This window comes from Trachemys scripta, chromosome 3, assembly GCF_013100865.1.
Source record: "Trachemys scripta elegans isolate TJP31775 chromosome 3, CAS_Tse_1.0, whole genome shotgun sequence".
In the NCBI taxonomy this organism is placed as follows: domain Eukaryota; kingdom Metazoa; phylum Chordata; order Testudines; family Emydidae; genus Trachemys; species Trachemys scripta.
Genome location: NC_048300.1, coordinates 139158637 through 139177822, shown reverse-complemented (window position 1 = coordinate 139177822; position 19186 = coordinate 139158637). Strand labels below are relative to the sequence as shown.

General features: G+C 42.8%; 1 protein-coding gene across 6 annotated transcripts in view; it reads right to left on the bottom strand.

The window, feature by feature from the left end:
* The window catches only part of SNX14 (sorting nexin 14), an 83420-nt gene that overhangs the window by 3654 nt on the left and 60580 nt on the right, over positions 1 to 19186 (bottom strand). For 2 of the 6 annotated variants that reach the window (XM_034766090.1, XM_034766093.1), the window contains 5 exons: positions 17066 to 17189; positions 16364 to 16528; positions 15111 to 15206; positions 6200 to 6291; positions 5935 to 5991 (listed from right to left, as the gene is read on the bottom strand). In XM_034766090.1, coding sequence (XP_034621981.1) covers positions 5935 to 5991; positions 6200 to 6291; positions 15111 to 15206; positions 16364 to 16528; positions 17066 to 17189 — 534 coding nt within the window. Of the gene's footprint in view, positions 1 to 1871; positions 1914 to 4274; positions 4762 to 5934; positions 5992 to 6199; positions 6292 to 15110; positions 15207 to 16363; positions 16529 to 17065; positions 17190 to 19186 lie in introns of those variants that run through there. The other 4 variants (XM_034766094.1, XM_034766091.1, XM_034766089.1 and 1 more) reach the window with 4 other exon arrangements.

Here is a 19186-nt window from a genome sequence, read left to right as displayed (position 1 = left end):
TCACAGGTCAGCCTCAATGGACCTGGCCAGGTTCCAGAGGCAGTGATCCCTTCTTTTTAGTCAATGATTGCTCTAGGGAATCCCTCCCTCCGCGTCTTTTCTAGAGCTTCTGCTTCAGCTATGGTACTGGTGAACTTGACTGAGGTACCCAGCTAGAGGAGGGTGTCTGCTTCTTCTGCAGCACCACAAAGATCAAAGAGCTGCAGAATCTCTGGTGGGGACTCTGCATCGAAGTTGCATTCCTAACACATTCCCAATGCAACGACTCCAATGGAGTGGAGAGTATGTTTATAAAATCTGCAGATGACACAAAGCTGGGAGGGACTGCAAGCACTTTGAAGAACAGAATTAGAATTCAAACCAACCTTGACAAATTGGAGAACTTGTCTGAAATCAACAAGATGAAATGCAATAAGGATGGAAAAAAAAATCAAATGCACAACTACAAAATGGGGAAAGCTGGCTACATGGTAGTACTGCTGAAAAGGATCTGGGGGTTGTTGTGCATCACAGATTGAATATGAGCCAACAATGTAATGCAGATGCAAAAAAGGCTAATATTCTGGGACATATCACAGGAAAGTTGTATGTAGAACAAAGGAGTTAACTGTCTTGTTTTGCTCGGCACTGGTGAGGCCTCAGCTGAAGTACTGTTTCCGGTTCTGAGTGTCACACTTAAGAAAGATGTGGACAAATTGGAGAGTCCAGAGGAGAGCAACAAAAATGATAAAAGGTTGGAAAATCTGACCTGTGCGGAAAGGTTAAATAAACTGGCATGTTCAGTTTTGAGAAAATATAACTGAGGAGGGGGACCTGATCAGTCTTCAAATGTGTTAAGGGCTGTTTGTAAAGAGGACAGTGATCAATTGTTTTCCATCGCCACTGAATGTAGGACAATGAGTAATTGACTTAATTTTCAGCAAGGGAGAATCAGGTTAGCTATTAGAAAGTTGGAATAAGCTTACAAGAAAGGTTGTAGAATTCCTGTCATTGGAGGTTTTTATGAACAGATTAGACAAACACCTGTCAGTGATGGTCTAGGTATACTTGGCAGAGAGGGCTGGGCTAGATAACCCCTTGGGGTCCTTTCCAGCCCTACATTTCTATACTTGTACAATTCTATGATCTTCAATGGGATATTTCAAAAATAAACATCCTAATTTAGGTCTTTTGAACAAGCAATGCTGCCTCAAAATGCAGATTCTGTCCCAAAATCCCAAGCAGCTGCTGAGGGAGAAGCATAAATGATTTATTTTTTAAAAAAGTAGCTGACTTCTCCACTGAGTCCCAAAATGTGCCTAGTATGCGAGTGTGAGACCTATACCTCAGGGGAGTGCCCTGTAATCCCCATATTCCTCATTTATATATAATTCTGATCGTGCATATAAAGCATGCCATGTAAGGTATCAAGGGAAAGGTTACGATCTGCTGAAAGCCATTGTTCTATCTAAATTAGGGCTGTCAATCGCAGTTAACTCACACGATTAATACAAAAATTAATCGCGATTAATTGCAGTTTTATTTGCACTGTTAAACAAAGAATACCAATTGAAATTTATTAAATATTTGAAAATGTAGAAACATCCACAAATATATTGATTTCAATTACAACACAGAATACAAAATATACAATGCTCACTTTATATTATTACAAATATTTGCACTGTAAAAATGATAAAAAATAGTATTTTTCAATTCACCTCATACAAGTACTGTAGTGCAATCTCTTTATTGTGAAATGCAGCTTACAAATGTAGATTGTTACATAACTGCACTCAAAAACAAAACAATGTAAAACTTTAGAGCCTACAAGTCCACTCAGTCCTACTTCTTGTTCAGCCAATCGCTAAGAGAAACAAGTCTGTTTGCATTTACAGGAGATAATGCTGCCTGCTTCTTATTTACAGTGTCACCTGAAAGTGAGAAAGACGTTTGCATGGCACTGTTGTAGCTGGCATTGCAAGGTATTTACGTGCCAGATATGCTAAACATTCGTATGCCCCTTCATGCTTCAGCCACCATTCCAGAGGTCATGCTTCCATGCAGATGATACTTGTTAAAAAAAAAAAAAAAGCATGAAATAATTTGTGACTGAACACCTTGGCGGAGAACTGTATGTCTCCTCCTCTGTACTACCTGCATTTTGCCATATATTTCATGTTCTAGCAGTCTTGGATGATGACCCAGCACGTTGTTAATTTTAAGAAAACACTTTCTCTGTGTGATTCATGAGTGGCTCTGGGAGCATTCATGCAATCTAGCTGTGTGTGGGGCTCCACATGCAGTTGTGCTGAGTGATAACAGTGCTGGGAGGGGTTTGCTGCTTGTCATTAGCAAAGCATTGTGAGAGACAGCCCAGGCTGGAGAGTTAAGGGGGCACAGTGGTCCCACAGTCGCAGGCTGCACCCCAGGGATCCTGTCACAGTGAGTGTTCTGTAACAACAATGCTCCAAAAGCTAGGCTCAGCCTCTCTTTAAATATTGATGGGAGGAGTTCTCATTTTTTGTGTTCTTGCTCAGAAACTGAATGTATTTTTAGTTTTAATACAATTCCTCAACTGGACAAAAAGAAAGCCAACGCTGAACAGGGACCATTCTGTAGGTAACTGGTCGTAACTTGCTAATTTTTATAATGAACATAAATCTCAGATGTCTCAAAGTAACTCTGGCCAGACCAGACCAGACACTTGAGTCAAGATTTTTGCAAAAAACAGTTAACTGATAACTAAGCAAAAACCGGATTGTAATTTCAGGGCTTTCCCTCTCCACACACCCCCCCGCCACCATTTATTGGAGGGAAAGAAGAAGAGAGTCTCTTCAAGGCTCTTTCAAAAGGGGTAGAGGGAAGGGAATTTTTAGGAGGGAGGCTATATATGAAAATATCAGCTACCAAATCAATGGGAATTAGATGGGTAGATTGGAGGAATGGGGGTGAAATCAAAATGTAATCCCCACACTAGAATCAAGTGACTGTCTTTTATTTTATTCTCCCCTGCTTTACTTGGTACTTTGGGACTCCAGATCTTAGCCCTCATCCTGTGCCATGTTTTCCACCCCTCATATACCAGTTGCCTTTCTTCTGCCAGTCTCTCTTCTGCTGTCTCCCCCCACCCCGACCCCGATACTAGTCCTGTTATCTCCACTAGAATGCTTTCGCCTCCTAGGAGGAAAGGCCCCCTTCGCACATGCCAAAGAGGGAGTAGCTGAATTCGAAGTCCAAGAAAGAGACCTAGACCCTCTCCCCTTTCAGCTTCCACCAAGCGGGGAGAGGAAAAGAGCATCAAGCTTCCAGAGCTAGGGCCATAGCTCTATAGCCAATTAGGCCAGTGGCTGCGGCAAGAGTAGTTTCAAAGCTCCTTCTGCCCAGCTATGTGGCTGAAACATTAAGCAAGAGCAAAGTCAATGTTCCCTGAGTTAAAGGAATTGTGATGATGGTTTTAAGGGTGCAAATCCTTGTGATCACAGCCTGTTTATAGCCCAGATTTTAATTAACCCTGTTTGACTTGCTTTGATTTGGAAGAGACTCTTAATTTTAGTAATATGTACACACACACGAACAGAAGGCTTCGCGCTCTTCCTGTACATCATCTTCATAGCTAATCGCTTTAAAACAACAACCAAGACCTGGCGTTATCACTTGTATCAAATAGTTCCTTGGGCGGTGGAAGATACTGATAGAGGGGCACTGCATCAGACTATGTTCAAGTGTTTCTCTATGCCAGTGGTTCTCAACATACTTATTACTATGGGTCGCATATGTGGCCCACAATATGTTACAGGGGCCGCAGGATGAGAACCGCAGCGCCCCTCCCCTCCCACAACCTCCCATAGTCCCCTATGCCCAGTGCCCCCAACCCAGAGATCCCTCCACGGAGTGGGGCCAGGAGCGGAACCCTGTGTGGAGCTGGGCAGCCGGGACCTAGACCCTGCTGCGCGAGGCTGGCCGGGCAGCCAGGAACACAGGTGCGGGGCTAGGAGCAGAGCCCCACTAAAATCTAGGGGTGCTGCAGCACCCCAGAAAACCTCTAGTTCCCACACCTATGCTGCCCAGCACCCCAAACTGCCCAGAGTCCCCCCACAGACCCACTCTCCCATGCCCTGCCCCCATGCGGCACTCACCTACCCTCTGCTGGCAGGAGCACTCCAGAAGAGCTGCCGGATGCTGTCTCCCGCTCAGCTGACCCCACCCTCTGCCAGACCAGAGCAGCAAATTTTGATTTTTTTTTTTTTTTTTAAAAGCAGACAGCTGGGCTGCAGCTGTGTGCTAATTGGGCCACATGTGGCCCATGGCTTGAGAACCACTGGTCTAGTCTCTCCACATTCACGTTTGGGGTCATTTATCAACTTCCACTTGATCATAGTGTCACCAGGCTTTACCACCCTAGCTCTCATGTGATTTAGGGCAACCAGTTCGAAGTGTCTGGAGGAAGTTGTTCTGAAGGTTCTCTGGAGTCGTTGGCATTTATTTCCTTCCACAACAGTATTTTGAAGTAAGGGATTTTCAGAGGCAAATATCTTTCTGGACTTCAGCCTCTTGGATGGTGGACCACACAATCGGTGTCTTGGATCATGCATCTGTTTTAATGTCTCCTTTTTACTGAAGGCATCCCACCTCACTGATGGTGGTGCAATCCCCAAAAGGCAGTATAGTGACAGTGTGGGGGTCAGTTTCAAAGTCCCTGTGATGATCCTACAAGACTGACTGAGGTCAGTATCAATTTTGTGTGCATGGATTGAGCATGACCATACTGGTGCACAATACCTGCAATTGAGTAACACAAAGAGTGACTGGTTGCTTGTAGTGTTTGGGGGTGAATTCCCCATTTTGTACTGGTCAATTTCCGGAGTACACAATTTCCGGAGTTCATTTTCTTTTTCAACTTCTTGATAGGTTCTTTGTACATCCACATTCAGTCTAACATGACTACAGATTATACAATTCAACTTGTCCTGTAAGATTTTTATATAAGTGTTTACAGTGGTTAAAAACTTGAACCATTTTTTCTAACCTTCATTTGGAAGTCTTCAGTAGAGTCTTCATTTCAACTAAGTAAGTTAGGTGTCTCTTTCGTTAATGTAAACAATATAGATGGCCTTAGTTTGTTTCTACCTCCATTACTAACTTATATTTACCAAGAAAAACTGAAATATTAATTTGGCTCCAACAACAGGGTATTTTTGTGTTAAGTGCTAAAACTGTGCTTGGCACTGTGCAAACTCTATGATGCAGCTCCTGTGCTGTGGTGCTTACAATCTCAATTGTTAAGATGCAAGTTCTATATTTTAAATAAAATCAAAGTTAGCTAACAAAAAAATTCATTATGCAATTCTCTTTTAAAAAGTTTGATATACATAGTAGATACAAACACATCACACCCCTCCAGATTACTATGCACTATATAAATAGTGCTTAGCCCTTATACAGTACTTTTTATCCATGTGATTCCTCTCTCCTTTATCTGGACACTGGGAATTCCAGAAAGCAATAACCAAAATTAGGTACAACAAAATACACATTCGATGGGAAAAATGCTGAACCTCAACCAGAATGCAACAAGCAGGATAAATTTCCCAAAGACAGCATCTGCAGAAATTTGACAGTCAATAATGACAAGGCATACAGGGATACCCCGCTGGCTGCCCCGCACAATTCCATTGGGGAGGCACCTCTACTTCTAGCACAACATATAGGCCTCATGAGAACAATTTTAATCAGCAAAAATTAAAAAGTTGGGCTTTGGAAGATCTGACGGCATCTTTCAACCTAACAAAATACAGACTCCTCAATGGAGTTAACCTTTCGATGGGTAGTGATAACAGTAACTTTGGGATTTCATGTCTATCTGCTTGTGATTAATAGAGTGGACGAGTCTAAAGTGACTAAGATTAGAGGAGATCTATTCTGCAGCATTTATATGCATTTGTCATCACATACCTTATTGAGTTCTGGGAACAGTTCTTGTATCCCAATATCCAGCAGAACATAAGTCAACTAAAAAACAGAAAAAGTAGCTGTTGTAAAAGGGTCAAGGTCAGTTCTTATGACAACCCTTTAAAACAACTATATTGCTCTTCATTTTTAATAATTAAAAGAGAATTTGCATTTACCTGGGATACACAAAAGATCACTGTAAGCCTTTATGAAACACGGCACCAAGCAGTAAGGTTTCTCATATAATTGTTTTCAGAATTAAAAGTACCTGCTTGTTAAGCACTGGCTGCTGCAGTCCATCAAACAGAAGTCTGATGCCTTCATACTTGGCGTCTTCTCCAATGCATTTGCCTATCAAATCTAGACCAGATACCAACACATACCAATCACAAAAAGCCATTACAAATTAGTTATGTCCTATAGTAAAGCATGGCTAGACCAAAATTCAGTGGATCATATCCTCAGCACTTCCAATGGCTCTAAACCTGCATGCTATAACTTTACCTTTCAAATGAATTTGTTTTTATAACCACAAAAGTCAAAAATCTTTCTGAACCCCTTTGATTATTCTATTTTAGTTAAGAATTAGCCACAGTGTCTACTAAATGAATTTAAAGACGTAGAAGTGGAAGCCTATGTGTTCACGTTCTCAATATGAGAAAAATTATTCCTTTGTTAGCCAACTCACTGCAGCGATATACACATATATCTTTTTACTTGTAGTTTTACTTTCAATGGCCTAGAACTAAGTCACTGCCAGATTTCAGGTGAAAAAAATACAACCTGAGTTTACTGCTCTAATGCTTTGTGTAATAAAACATGGGTTCTTTATCTGTACATGGAGGTTCTTTGAGATGTCTGTATTGCACACATGGGTATGTATGTGCTCCATGTACCTGAGACCAGAGATTTCTAGCAAGTAACATCCATTAGTCCATGCCTGCACAGTTACTCGCCTTCATGCTCCGTACTGAGGGTATAAGGAGAGGTGTTGTGATAAATGAAGGGGGGGAGCTCCCTTTTTTGGACACCCAGCCAGCCAGTTAGCTATAAAGTCCCTTTTGGTGGCTGCTTGCTTTACCTGTAAAGGGTTAAAAAGTCCCCAGGTAAAGAAAAGGGAGTAGGCACCTGACCAAAAGAGGCAATGGGAAGGCTAGAACTTTTTAAAAGGGGGGAAAAGTTTTCCCTTTGTCTCTCTGTTGGTCTCTTTGGGCTGGAGACAGGGGCAGCTGGAATGCCGTGTAAAGTTTGGACCAGGTATGAAAATTCATCATCCATACCTAGAAGAATTCATTGGGACAGGGAATATTTAGATAGATGCAATTAGGGTTATATTTCTTTTATTTTCTGTAAGGCTTATAGACTCCTCTGTGCTAACTCCAGATGCTTTTGTTTACTTGAAGCTGAACTCCCAAGAAAGCTATTTTGGGTGCTTAATATTTGGAATTGCTCTCTTAAAATCTAGCAAAAGCTTAAGTTCCAGATATATTTTCTTTCTTTTTGTTTTTAATAAAATTTACCTTTTTTAAGAACCTGATTGGTTTTGTGTCTTATAAGGTCTGTGCATCTGTTTTTCAATTAGCTGGTGGCAACAGCTGGGTTTTCCTTTTGTTTGTTTGCGTCTCGGCTTCCCCGAGGGAGGAGTGGAAAAGCTGAGGGTTTCAGGGAAAACTTCCCAAGTGAGTTTTTCCAGGATTTGCAAGAGGCAGTTTTTCACGTGCGTGGTGGCAGCATTTACCAAGGCAAGGTCAGAGAAAAGCTGTAACCTTGAGAGTTTCATACAAGCCTGGAGTAGCAAGTATTAATTTTTAAAACCCTTGCGGGCTCCCACCTTCTGCACTCAAAATGCCAGAGTGGGGAATCAGCCTTGACAGATGTGGACCAATGTCTCTCCAGTTCTTTCTCTTATCGCAAATCAGATAGGATCCAAAGCAGAAAGGAAGGAGGAAGGGGAGTGGAACACAGAGACCATACTTCTCGAAGAACCTCAGGCTACAGGTAAGTAACTTTCATTTCTTTGAGAGCTGGTTCCTATGTGTATTCAACATGTGGGTGATTGGTAAGCAGTAATCAAACAGGACAGGTGGTGTGAGGATGCAGTTACTATAGATGTCTATAATACCGCTGTCCCAACAGCTGCATCTGCAGAATAGGCCTGGACTAAGGTGTAATGTTTCAGGTATGAATGGAAATAGCATTTCTCCAAATGCTCTGCAGCAGGCAGCACCAAAGCTGGCATGCTCCAAAAAGAAACTTCACAAGCTCCAGGACTGCCTCATTAATAGGGAGGGCCATTCTCCCAGGGGCAGATGGCTGCAGGATATCCAACAATTTATGGATATTCTCCTGCAGGGAGAATGCCCAGGGAAGAAGCCACAGATTGCAAAATGTCACGGTAGACCCTGAAGTCCTCAGGCACCGAAGGAGAGGAAGAGCCAGGCACCGTTGAATTGTCTGAGGATGATGAATAGGCAATTAACTGCAGCAGGGTGGATCCCGTTCTTGGACTGGTGGGTCTGGATGGGACAACTCTGGAGACTTCACAAAGGGAAGACTCACTGGTGCCTGAACCTGTGGGACATCAACGTCCCCCACCACAGACATGCCTAGTGATCTTACCTTGGAGCGAGATGAGGAGTGCAACCACCATGACCGAGGAGCCTCCCACAAATTCTATGGAGGCCACTGGGCATAATGAGAGGGCGTTAGTGGCCAGTAGGTGCTAGGGCAGGGGGTCCTATCCCAACTGCCACACAAGTGCCAATCCCAGTACCCAGGATGCTCCATGAATGTTCCCAATGTGGGCTACGTGATGGAGAACGGAAGGAGGAAAATCACAACCTGGACACCAAGTCATCTCGGATTTCCAGGGATAAAAATAGAGCCAGCCCTGAGGGTGCGAGCTACTAGTCTGATTCATCTGTCTCCCAAAACCAGGGAGGGACTGGCACTGATGGTAGAAACTGTACCACCGACACCAAGTATGCCTCCGTTGTCTCTGGTGCTCAGAGTGGCATCAGCTCTGAAGTTAGCAGCAGTACTGATATATCTGATAATGCCAAAGTGGAGGGTGATGAGTGCTATCACAGTAACATCGGTGGTACAAGATGGTGCATGAAACCTGGAGGGTCTTGATTGGTCTTATGCGACCTTTTCCTCGGTGCACTTGATGGGGAGCAGCTCCTCCGTCTCTTCAGATAGTCACCAGCTCCAGAATGCAAACTGGCAGCACTCTCAGAACCTGACCTTGGAGTCAAAGCGGGCTGCATGGACTCTTTGAGCAGGTGCTGCTTTAGGCAAAGACCCCATGCCACCTAAGTCCATTTTGTGAACAATTTGCAAACCAAAACACCATTCTTTGATGTGAGCCTCACCCAAGCACAGCAAACACCACGTGTGAGGATCGTTGTTAGGGGTAACACTAGGGAAGTATTTAACTCATCTAACTAACACAATCCAACACTAAGGGTACTAACTAACTATATACTACAGGGTAAGACCATGAAGAGAGATTGGGAGATCAAGAACCACACAGAGCTCCAACTCCAGCCACTGGTGGTAAGAAGCAACTGTGGGGGGGTTAAGGCAGCACTGCCTCATATAGCCAGGGGAGGCGCTATGAGCATGAGGCACGAGCGCTACCTCCTGTGGGTACCGCTAGGCAAAATTCTCCGGCTCCGGTGCTCTGGGCAGCGCACACACCTAAGTGGAATACACGGCTGCATCTACTCAAAGAACTGCTTCAAGTTGCCACCTTACAAATTTCCAGCATAGATACTTCTCAAAGAGATAATATGGAGGATGCCTGTGCTGTAATGGAATGGGCCCGCACCCCATCCGGCAGTGCATTATACACCAGCTGCTAAAGAACGATATAGCCAGAGACCCACTTAGAGAGTCTCTGGGCAGATGCTTGTCCCCTTGATTGTTCCACTAGAGCGACAAATAGTAGGCCTTTTCGTAATTGGTTAGTTCTTTGCAGATAGAATGCTAACGCCCTTCCGATGTCAAGAGAGAGAGTAGTCTTCTCATTGGTTGCATGAAATTTTGGAAAGAATATTGATTTATTTAAGATAAGTTGATTTATGTGAAATTTGGAAATTACCTTAAGGAAGAATTTTGGGTGGACGCAAAGAGAAACTCTCTCATTATGAAATGTGGAATAGGGCAAGTCAGCTATGAATGCTCCCAGCTCATTCACTCTTCTGGCAGACATGATGGTGATTAAGAAAGTGACCTTCATGGACAGGCAGGACATGGAACATATGGCCAGTGGTTCAAAGGGTGGTCTGGTAAGTACTGAGAGGTCAAGACTGATGTCCCATAGCACCACCAGTGGGAAGAACCTAATGAGACCTTTCAGCAATATGACTATTGTTAAGTAAAAACAAAACAGCCTTCCACGAGAGGATGGAAGGCATTGATTGCTGCTACGTGGACTTGCAGTGAGCTAACAGAAAGTCCCAATGTCTTGAGGGTAGTAGGTTGTCTAAAATAGCAGGTATTCCTGTTGATTAGGGGGATAATTAGTTCTGTTGTCTCCAGGTAGAGAAACATCTCCATTTAACTAAATAGCATTTTCTGACAGTCTCTTCTGCTTTGATTGAGATTATCTTGAACAACCTCCAAACACAAACATTCTAGGTCTGTTGCCCATCCAAATACCAAACCATGAGCTGAAAAGGGTCCAGGCTGAGATGTTTGATCTTGCATTCTCCTGAATTAACAGATCCAGGAAGGGGTCGAAGCTGATGGGAGAACAGGTTGACATTTGTAAACAGCAAACAGAAATGTCTGAGCCAGTTGGGTGTGATCAGCATGGCTTGAGCTTTCTTGTGACAAATCTTTTGCAGAACCTGTGGGGAAGAATGGTATACCTCAGGTGGTCTGTCCAGGATAACAGAGCATTATCGCCCCTGGAGACCTGACCAAGTGCTGCTCTGGAGCAGTCTAGGTTGAACTTCTTGTTCGTCTGGGAGGCGAAGAGGTCTCAAAATGATGTTCTCCACTGAGTGAAGATTTTGTTCAGAACTGAATTGTGTATCTCACACTTATGGTATGTGGGAGAGTGTCTGCCGAGACTGTGTGCGCATATGGTGAGTATGTTGCCAAGAGTGTGATGTGGTTTCCAATGCACTAGTTCTATAATTGACGGACTCTATACAGAGAGGAAGATATTTCACTCCACCTTGTTTGCTTATATAGAAGATCATCATCACGTTGTCTGACATTATCTGAATATGATGGAACCATGTAAGTGTGAGAAATGCATTGCAGGCTAGGCAGACTGCCCTTAATTCTAAGAGACCGAGTCTGTATTTTCTCTGTTTACACAGGTTCCCAAGGATGGCAGAACACAGAGTAGGGATAGGGTCACTGACTGGATGTCCTGACTAATCTGCCAGTTATGAGCTAATGGTGCAGGTAGGGGAAGCTGGTATATCTGTTTTGTCTCATCTAGACTGCCACCACTGAGAGGACTTTAGTGAGGACCCCGGGTTCCGATGCCAGCCTGAATAGCAGTAATCTGACCTTGTAATGCTCTTGTCCTACCAGAAATCTGAAGAACCTTCTGTGGACCAGATGAATGTCCATGTGAAAATAAGCAACTTTCATGCTGAGAGCCACGAACCATGTGCCCTTCTCCAGGGGGGACTTACTCATGCCAGCATGACCATGTGGAATTTTGATTTGCAAATAAAGATATCAACTAACATAGGTTGAGAATGGGTCTCCATTCTCCTTTTTTCTTGGGAACTATGAAATATAGGGAGTAGAACCCTTTGTCTTCATGTTGAGGTGGCACTAATTCTAGTAGAGTGTTTACCTCCCAAGAGAGGATTTCCTTGTGAGAGTAGTCCCTGAGGAGGGCCCGGAAGAAAAACTTGACAATGTAGCCAGAGTGGATGATCTCTAATACCCACTTGTCTGTTGTTAGTGCCCTCCAGTTGTGGGCAAAAGGGACCAGTTAGCAGTTTGGGGCGGGGGGGCAGGGGGGGGGGGGGGAGTAAGTAGGAAATTACATCAACAAGGGTACGCGGTTCTCGAGCATCCTGTCAAAAGTAATTCTTGGGTGGTGGGTGAGGTAGAGTGGCTGCAGCTGAGGTGGAGGAAGTGCAGGGCTGGATCTTCGTAGTCTCCGCTCTTTCCATGGCAGTTTGTAAGGGAACTGGTGATAGAACAGCTGAGGGAGAGTTCTTGGCTTATACTCCTGTTTGTGGTATTTTCTCTTTGGAGCAGAGGACGGAGGGTTGTCCTGGAGTCTTTTAGCAAGTGTAAAGACTTGTTAGTCTTTTCATTGAAGAGATCAGACTCAAAAGGCAAGTCTTCAGTACTGGACATCCTTGGGGAACCCCTAGGAGTGAAGCCAAGATTCACACTTCATAACTATTGCTGCAGCTATAACTCTAGATATGGTATCAGCTTCATGAGGGCTTGGAATTGAGCCATGTCCTCCTGAGGGAGTTTGTCTTTGAGCTCCAAGAATTTGGAGTAATTTGTGAAATCTTTTTTGCTAACAGGGCCTGGTAGTTAGCAATTCTAAAGTCAAGACTGGTGGATTCAAATACCTTCCTCCCTAGAAAGTCAAGGCGTTTAGCTCCTTTGTCTGCAGGGGGTGCCTTGGTGTTTTCTAGCCTGGATTTCACTGTGGCAACAGAGAAAATATGTGGCTACAATTAGAGAGTTGGGACCAGGGTGAGTAAACAGAAACTGCACCTTTAGTGGGTATAAAATATCGCCTTTCAGACCTTTTCGGGGAGTGGGGTGGGGCATAGGAAACAAGAACTGCCTTGGATGATTCAATAATGGCCTCGTTTATTGGGAGAGCCATCCAGCTTGGGCCAGAGGGCTTCAAGATATCCAAGAGCCAATGCTGCATAACATGGATTGCTTCAAGAGGAATCTGGCACTTAGCCACCACCCTCTGCAAGACCCCTTGGTACTGCCTGTGATCATCAAGCAGAGATGGTGAAGATGGGGCAACTGCCTCATCAGGTAAGGAGGATGAAATACCTATTGGTACCTGTGGATCTGGATTGATTTCCTCCTCTGCATACTTGAAAAGAGCCAGCTGGTGTCAGCGAGGAGGAGAGGGTGCAGTGGGATTCATGTTCAGATCTGGAGTGCCTAGCATAGGGATCCTGTGGTGCCCAATAGGGCCAATATGAAGAGTCAACAAGCTGGGGGGGACTGCAAGGCATTGGGTACCATCAGTCCCCTAGGTTGTGATATCCAGGTGGAGGATGGGTCCAAGACCTCCTAGAGTCTCTGTCCAAGCTAGCCTCCCTATGTGTCAGGAACATCAGATTCTGATAACGAGAAGGTAGGTTCTGGTTCCACTAGCGATACCGGTGGATGAATGTGCCAACTTGTGAATGGGAGTATCCACTTCTCTTCAAAGGGGTTTCTTCCTCTGATGTCACGATGTCCCTCAGGAGGGCTGGACTAAAAAGGACAGAAGATTGAGGGTAAGGTAGGGTGAAAGAGAACTGGATAAATTCATGGTGGTTAAGTCCACTAATGGCTATTAGCCAGGACGGGTAAGGAATGGTGTCCCTAGCTTCTTTCTGTCAGAGGATGGAGATGGATGGCAGGGGAGAGATCACTTGATCATTGCCTGTTAGGTTCACTCCCTCTGGGGCACCTGGCACTGGCTACTGTCGGTAGACAGGATACTGGGCTAAATGGACCTTTGGTCTGACCCGGTACGGCCTTTCTTATGTTTTTATGAAAATATCCTCTGGAGAGGTATAGGTTTCAGGCCATCCCAGGGCATGAGGTGTCCCAGTGATCAGGACTGACTGCTCCAGTGCATCCAATGTTACGGTAGTCAACAGATCCTTCTGGGAGCAAGTTACTACTGTGGAAGAAGAGTTCAACCTGGAGTTCCCAGTTGGTGTCAATAGGTGCTGATCTTTTGTATAGCTGTAGCCACAGTTGGTACCAATAGATCCTTTCTCTTGAACACCTTACCCTCATGGTTGGAAGGTTTAGGTGGACCTAAGTCTTTAGGACCCATGCATTAGGACTCACCTGACTGGGCAGAGTCAGGGAGGGATCCTTTTTTGTAGGAGCATATTTGTCTTTGTGTTTATGAGAGTGTCCCTTAGTCGTGTGAGAGGCTCAAGGCATTGATTCCTTGGGCTTAACAGCTCTGGCATCTGCTCCTGAACTCTTGCTCAGAGGGGCACCACTCTTAGACTGAGGCCAATGAACCAGGGGATCTCCTTGGCCTGGATTCTACTGGGTCTCATGGCCTTTTCCAAGGGGTACTTCCTCAGTCAAAGTTCTCATGCCACATGGGTCTGGAGAGAGAAAGAGGGTTAGATGCTGCAGTTGGCAGAAACGTGAGCCTCCCCAAGACAGTAAAGGGAGCAATGTTGTTCAGGGAAAACTAAACTAGACTAACTAAACTATAAACACACTAAGAATACTAAAACTATATACAATTGTATGTCCAGGTTTTTGAGTGACGATGCAAACATAGCTTTGGACACAGAGGATTCCAACTCAGGCCACGCACCGGTGTAAGAAGGAACTGGCATCAGTTTGCACCAACCCATATATCCTTGATATGGAGCACAAGGGGAACAAGTATTCAGACGCAGACCAATGGATTCTACTTGCTAGAAATCTTCAGTATCAGGCGCACGGAGCTCATGCATACCCATGTGCAGAACACACAGAGACCAGCACTCAGAGAACAACTTAAAATTACATTTGCAATGAATTATTATTGGATGACCTCTAATCACAGGATTTTTTCCCTAATTTATATAGGGAAAGTACAGCTCACATGAGATTCTTCTTCAGATTTTCACTGCAGCCCTGCTTTTTACCCAGTTTTCAGCTGGGCCAAATGTTATTCAAAGAAGCGGAGTGACTTGCTCAAGATCAGTGTCAGTCTCTTATCTGGTTCAGATCCCACGCTCCTCCTGACCTGCACAATGTCATTATTTAACCATTACACCAAAGGCCTAGGGGTGCGAGTAACCCTCGTTAAAACTATGAAAGTTTGAAAATGAAAGTCTCAATAAGCAGCAGCATTTTAGGTAACTCTTTAAAATCTCAGCCAGATAACTACTTTATGGATTGGAAAGTTAGCATGAATGTTATATTTGGGCTACGTGCCTCACTGAAGGATTAAAAAGCTTATATAGGTCATATAAATGTGGAACCTGGAATGTATCTCATCATTTCTTCAAAGGTCTGTTTTGCTCGTTTCTGTTTATCTTGAAGAGAGCGAGGTTCAGTATTCTCACAAAACACAGCATCTGTAACAACCAAAGGAACAAAAATGGCATTTAGGAGTTGGTTTTCAGTAAAGTCGTACATTGTGTATTTAACTAAAAACAGATAGTAGGCTTTTGAATGTCTTCAGAATTAGATTTCTCTTTTCCATATGATCTTAACTGGAAGTAAGTTCTAACCATGCCAGTTAATAGCCTGATGTCTTCTTGTTCTGCTCATATCCAGAAATACCCTATCTGTGTGGAATACAATAAAGTGTTTTGCCAACTCATTTCTTGTGTTAAGCCATTTTTAAAGAGCATCACAATTCTGCAGCAGCACACAATTCTGGCTAAATTCCACTGTAGGTTAATTATATGTTACTTAACTATAATTCCCCTGTACTTATAATTGTATAAAGATATTCTTCACATTATGTCAAACAGCCCTGCAGTACTGATGGGGCCTATTGCAATGGCTATATTTACTACAGAGGACTAAAAATATTTACAGTGTTCATGAGCAGCTACCACTTTTGGTTTTAGTAACTCAAAGCTACCTCGCTTTATTTTCATTCATTCACAATACCTCTTTGGGAGCTGTAATTTTCATAACTAGCCTCCACCCAAGTTATTTTCCTAAATATGCCAATTTTGTTCAGTCTATGGTCAATTGGTACTTGTTAGCTAGCAACTGTGGGCTTCATTTTCTCTGCCTTCCCTCCACCCTTATAAAAAAAGGGAAACAATTAAAAAAAAACTAGCATTAATTTTCCAAAAAAGATTAAGATACAACACAAGCTTTAGGAATTTCCTACACTCAATATATCTACTGCATCATTAGCTCCACCATGTTGATTATCAGTCTTTTAGTCTTCTATTCCTTGCTCACTATAAGCCTTAGTTGATTATTGTTCACAATACTTAATTATATAATAAAGTATCAAGGATGTGCAACAAAACCAAATTAACACTGTGCAGAAACTGACTTTTGGAATTTTTTGACTCATTTAGGTTGCATAAGTGTTCTTTTTCACATGTTGCATTATATAGTTTGCAAAGCACTTTGGGTTGCTCACAAAAAAGGTGCTACAAGTATAAAACTAAGTCATCAATATCTTATAAACAAGAACCACTGCAGTTTAAACATGTACAAGAAGCACATGATAAAATAAGAAGTATTTGCATGACTTTTCACTAACCTCTCAGGAGTGTTATCAGTGATACCAAGCGGTGCTCCTGAAATAGCTGTTCTAATTTGTACTGTAGATAGTAGTCTGTGTACATCTCCAATGTGTTTTTGAAGAGAATTCTTCCCCCCATCAAGAGGTGATGCAGCCAGTCAGGAACATGGAAAACAACTCTACCTGCAAAGTTATTATTACACCTATTAAGAAGGCTCCCATCATCATGGTACCTTGCTTTATTTCTTAAAAAGTGTGCACATCGATATTTCCAAAAAAGAGAGAGCTAACTTCATGCAACCTGACCCCATTCCCCCCACCCTATAGCAGATCATTTAGCTTTTAAATCGGTTTGTGTTACGTTTTACTACAAAAATACCAAGTGTTGGTATTATTTATTTAAATTCGAGTGGCCACAGGAAGACATGGTCTACACCTCAAGCAGCTTACACTCTAAATACAAAAACAAAGTGTGTGGCGGAGGAGGAGGAGAAAGGGATACAACATACAAGCAGAGTGATCAGAGTGATACTGCTACATTTGTGACACCCCAATAGTAAGAACTTTAAAATCAGGATAGCGTCCCTAACTGGCATCTTCCTTGTTATAACAAACTGTAAGCTTTAGACAAACTTTTCAAACAGCACATTAATCAAACACCCTGAACTTTTGCACCTCTGGTACACTTCATACAGAGTACAAAAAGAAATAATTTCTTACCAACATACACTAAGTAGTCATAGACTCCTTCTACTGTTATCATCTCTATAAAGTAGTTTTGATTTTGTCTTCTCTCTGTATTCTCAGAGCGGTTTGCATTATTCTTGAACAGATCATTGAAAAGCTAAAATAGAAACATTAATTTGTTTGTTTTTCAACATGTAAAGAAAACTAGAGTAAAAACAATCAGTACTAAACAGTTCAGACTGGTCAGATTTTCAATGGAAAATTTGATTTCAACTATGAAATTTTCAAGAGAAGATGTTTGCTTTCCAAAGAAAATTTCAACATTTTGTTGAATGTTGTAATTTTGTTGAATGTTGTAATGTACTGGCCCTTTAAGAGTAGAGGGGGCCAGAAGACTCCATTCCAGGGAGATGGAATGAACAAAGGCCCAGGAAATGGCCTGGTAATGGAGCAGAGGAAGCATTCCTGGGAAATTAGGAGTTCTCCTGGGGTTTCCCCACCATCCACTGTTCCATTCTGGGCCTGAGATCAGGAGCTCTGTAACACTGGGTGAGACTGTGCTCCCCTCTCTTCCAGCCAATCGGGAGGAGCTCTTTGGAGGAGGGCAGTATATAAACTGTGTTCTCCCTCAGAACTGAGAAGACATTGGCAAGAGAAGGAAACCAAAGGCAGAAAGCTAAACTCTAGGGAAAGCTATGAAAAGTGACCCTCTGAAGAACAGACTGTAGCAAATGAAGAGCTCTGCATGGATGGCAGAAGAGCCAGACATAAGTGTGAACCTCTGGATTATAGTGATGAACTTTTTTGGTGGGACTGTGTGTGGTCATTAAACCAGCCCCAAGTGGCGGACAGTAGGACATCTAAGAAAGGCTGCAGGGAGTCTGTAAGGGGCCCCAACAAGGGAGAACAGAGGAAGCCTGCTGCAAAGGGCACTGTGGCCACAAGGGACCACTCATTAAGCAGCAGCCCTGTTACAAATGCCTCCAAACCAATATATTGCAGCTAAAAAATAAAATATTTCAATTCAAAACAAGCATTGCAGTGATTTATGGGAATTGTATTTTGATTGCTTTATGCTCTCACTCTCCCCTTTCGTCTGGGTTCACTAGAAAAACTATACTTCTCTTATGGCCTAAGAAAGTCTCAGACAACTAAACAATTGCTTTGGAGGTTTTAAACTAGCCCCTTTCAAATTAACCACTAGAAATAGCAGGGACCACAGGTATAAAAGAGTGCCTTAAGACAAAATGCAACTTTACTCTTTGGAGAATTACTTGAAGAGTGATAAATGTATTAGAAATCCTAAATAACTGACTTATGACTAAGTAAATATAGAAAAATCAGTAAGATGCCTTACTATGGTATAACTGGTAGGCCCCAGTACAAATAATAAATAATCATAACACTTATCCATGTCAATTGCTTGCAAGACTGCAAGTGTACTTTGTGTTCATTACATTTGGTAAATATGAGCCTATAATGCAATGCATTGACAAAAAGAGCTACATCTCTACCCCGATAAAACACGACCCGATCTAACATGAATTCTGATATAAAGTGGTAAAGCAGTGCTCTGGGGGGGCGGGGCTGCACACTCCGGCAGATCAAAGCAAGTTCGATATAACGCGGTAAGATTTTTTGGCTCCTGAGGACAGCGTTATATCAAGGTAGAGGTAGAATATTCTGAGGTGTATTAACAGGAGTATGATACAGAAGACACAGGAGGTAATTGTCCCACTCTACTTTGCACTGGTCAGGCCTCAGCTGAAGTACAGATGTGGACAAATTGGAGAGAGTCCAGAGGAGTTCATGAAAAATTATAAGAGGTTTAGAAAACCTGCCCTACGACGAAAGACTGAAAAAACAGGCATATTTAGTCTTGAGAAAACATGACTGAGGAGGAACCTCATAACATTCTTCAAATATTTAAGGGCTGTTACAAATAGGACAGTGATCAATTGTTCTCCACCTCAACTTTGTGTACTGCTTTCAGTGATCAGCTTAATCATCATCAGCAGAGATCTAGGTTAGATTTTAGGAAAAAATTATAAGTAGGGCTGTCAAGCGATTAAAAAAGTTAATCACGATTAATCGCACTGTTAAACAATAATACAATACCATTTATTTAAATATTTGTGGATGTTTTCTATATTT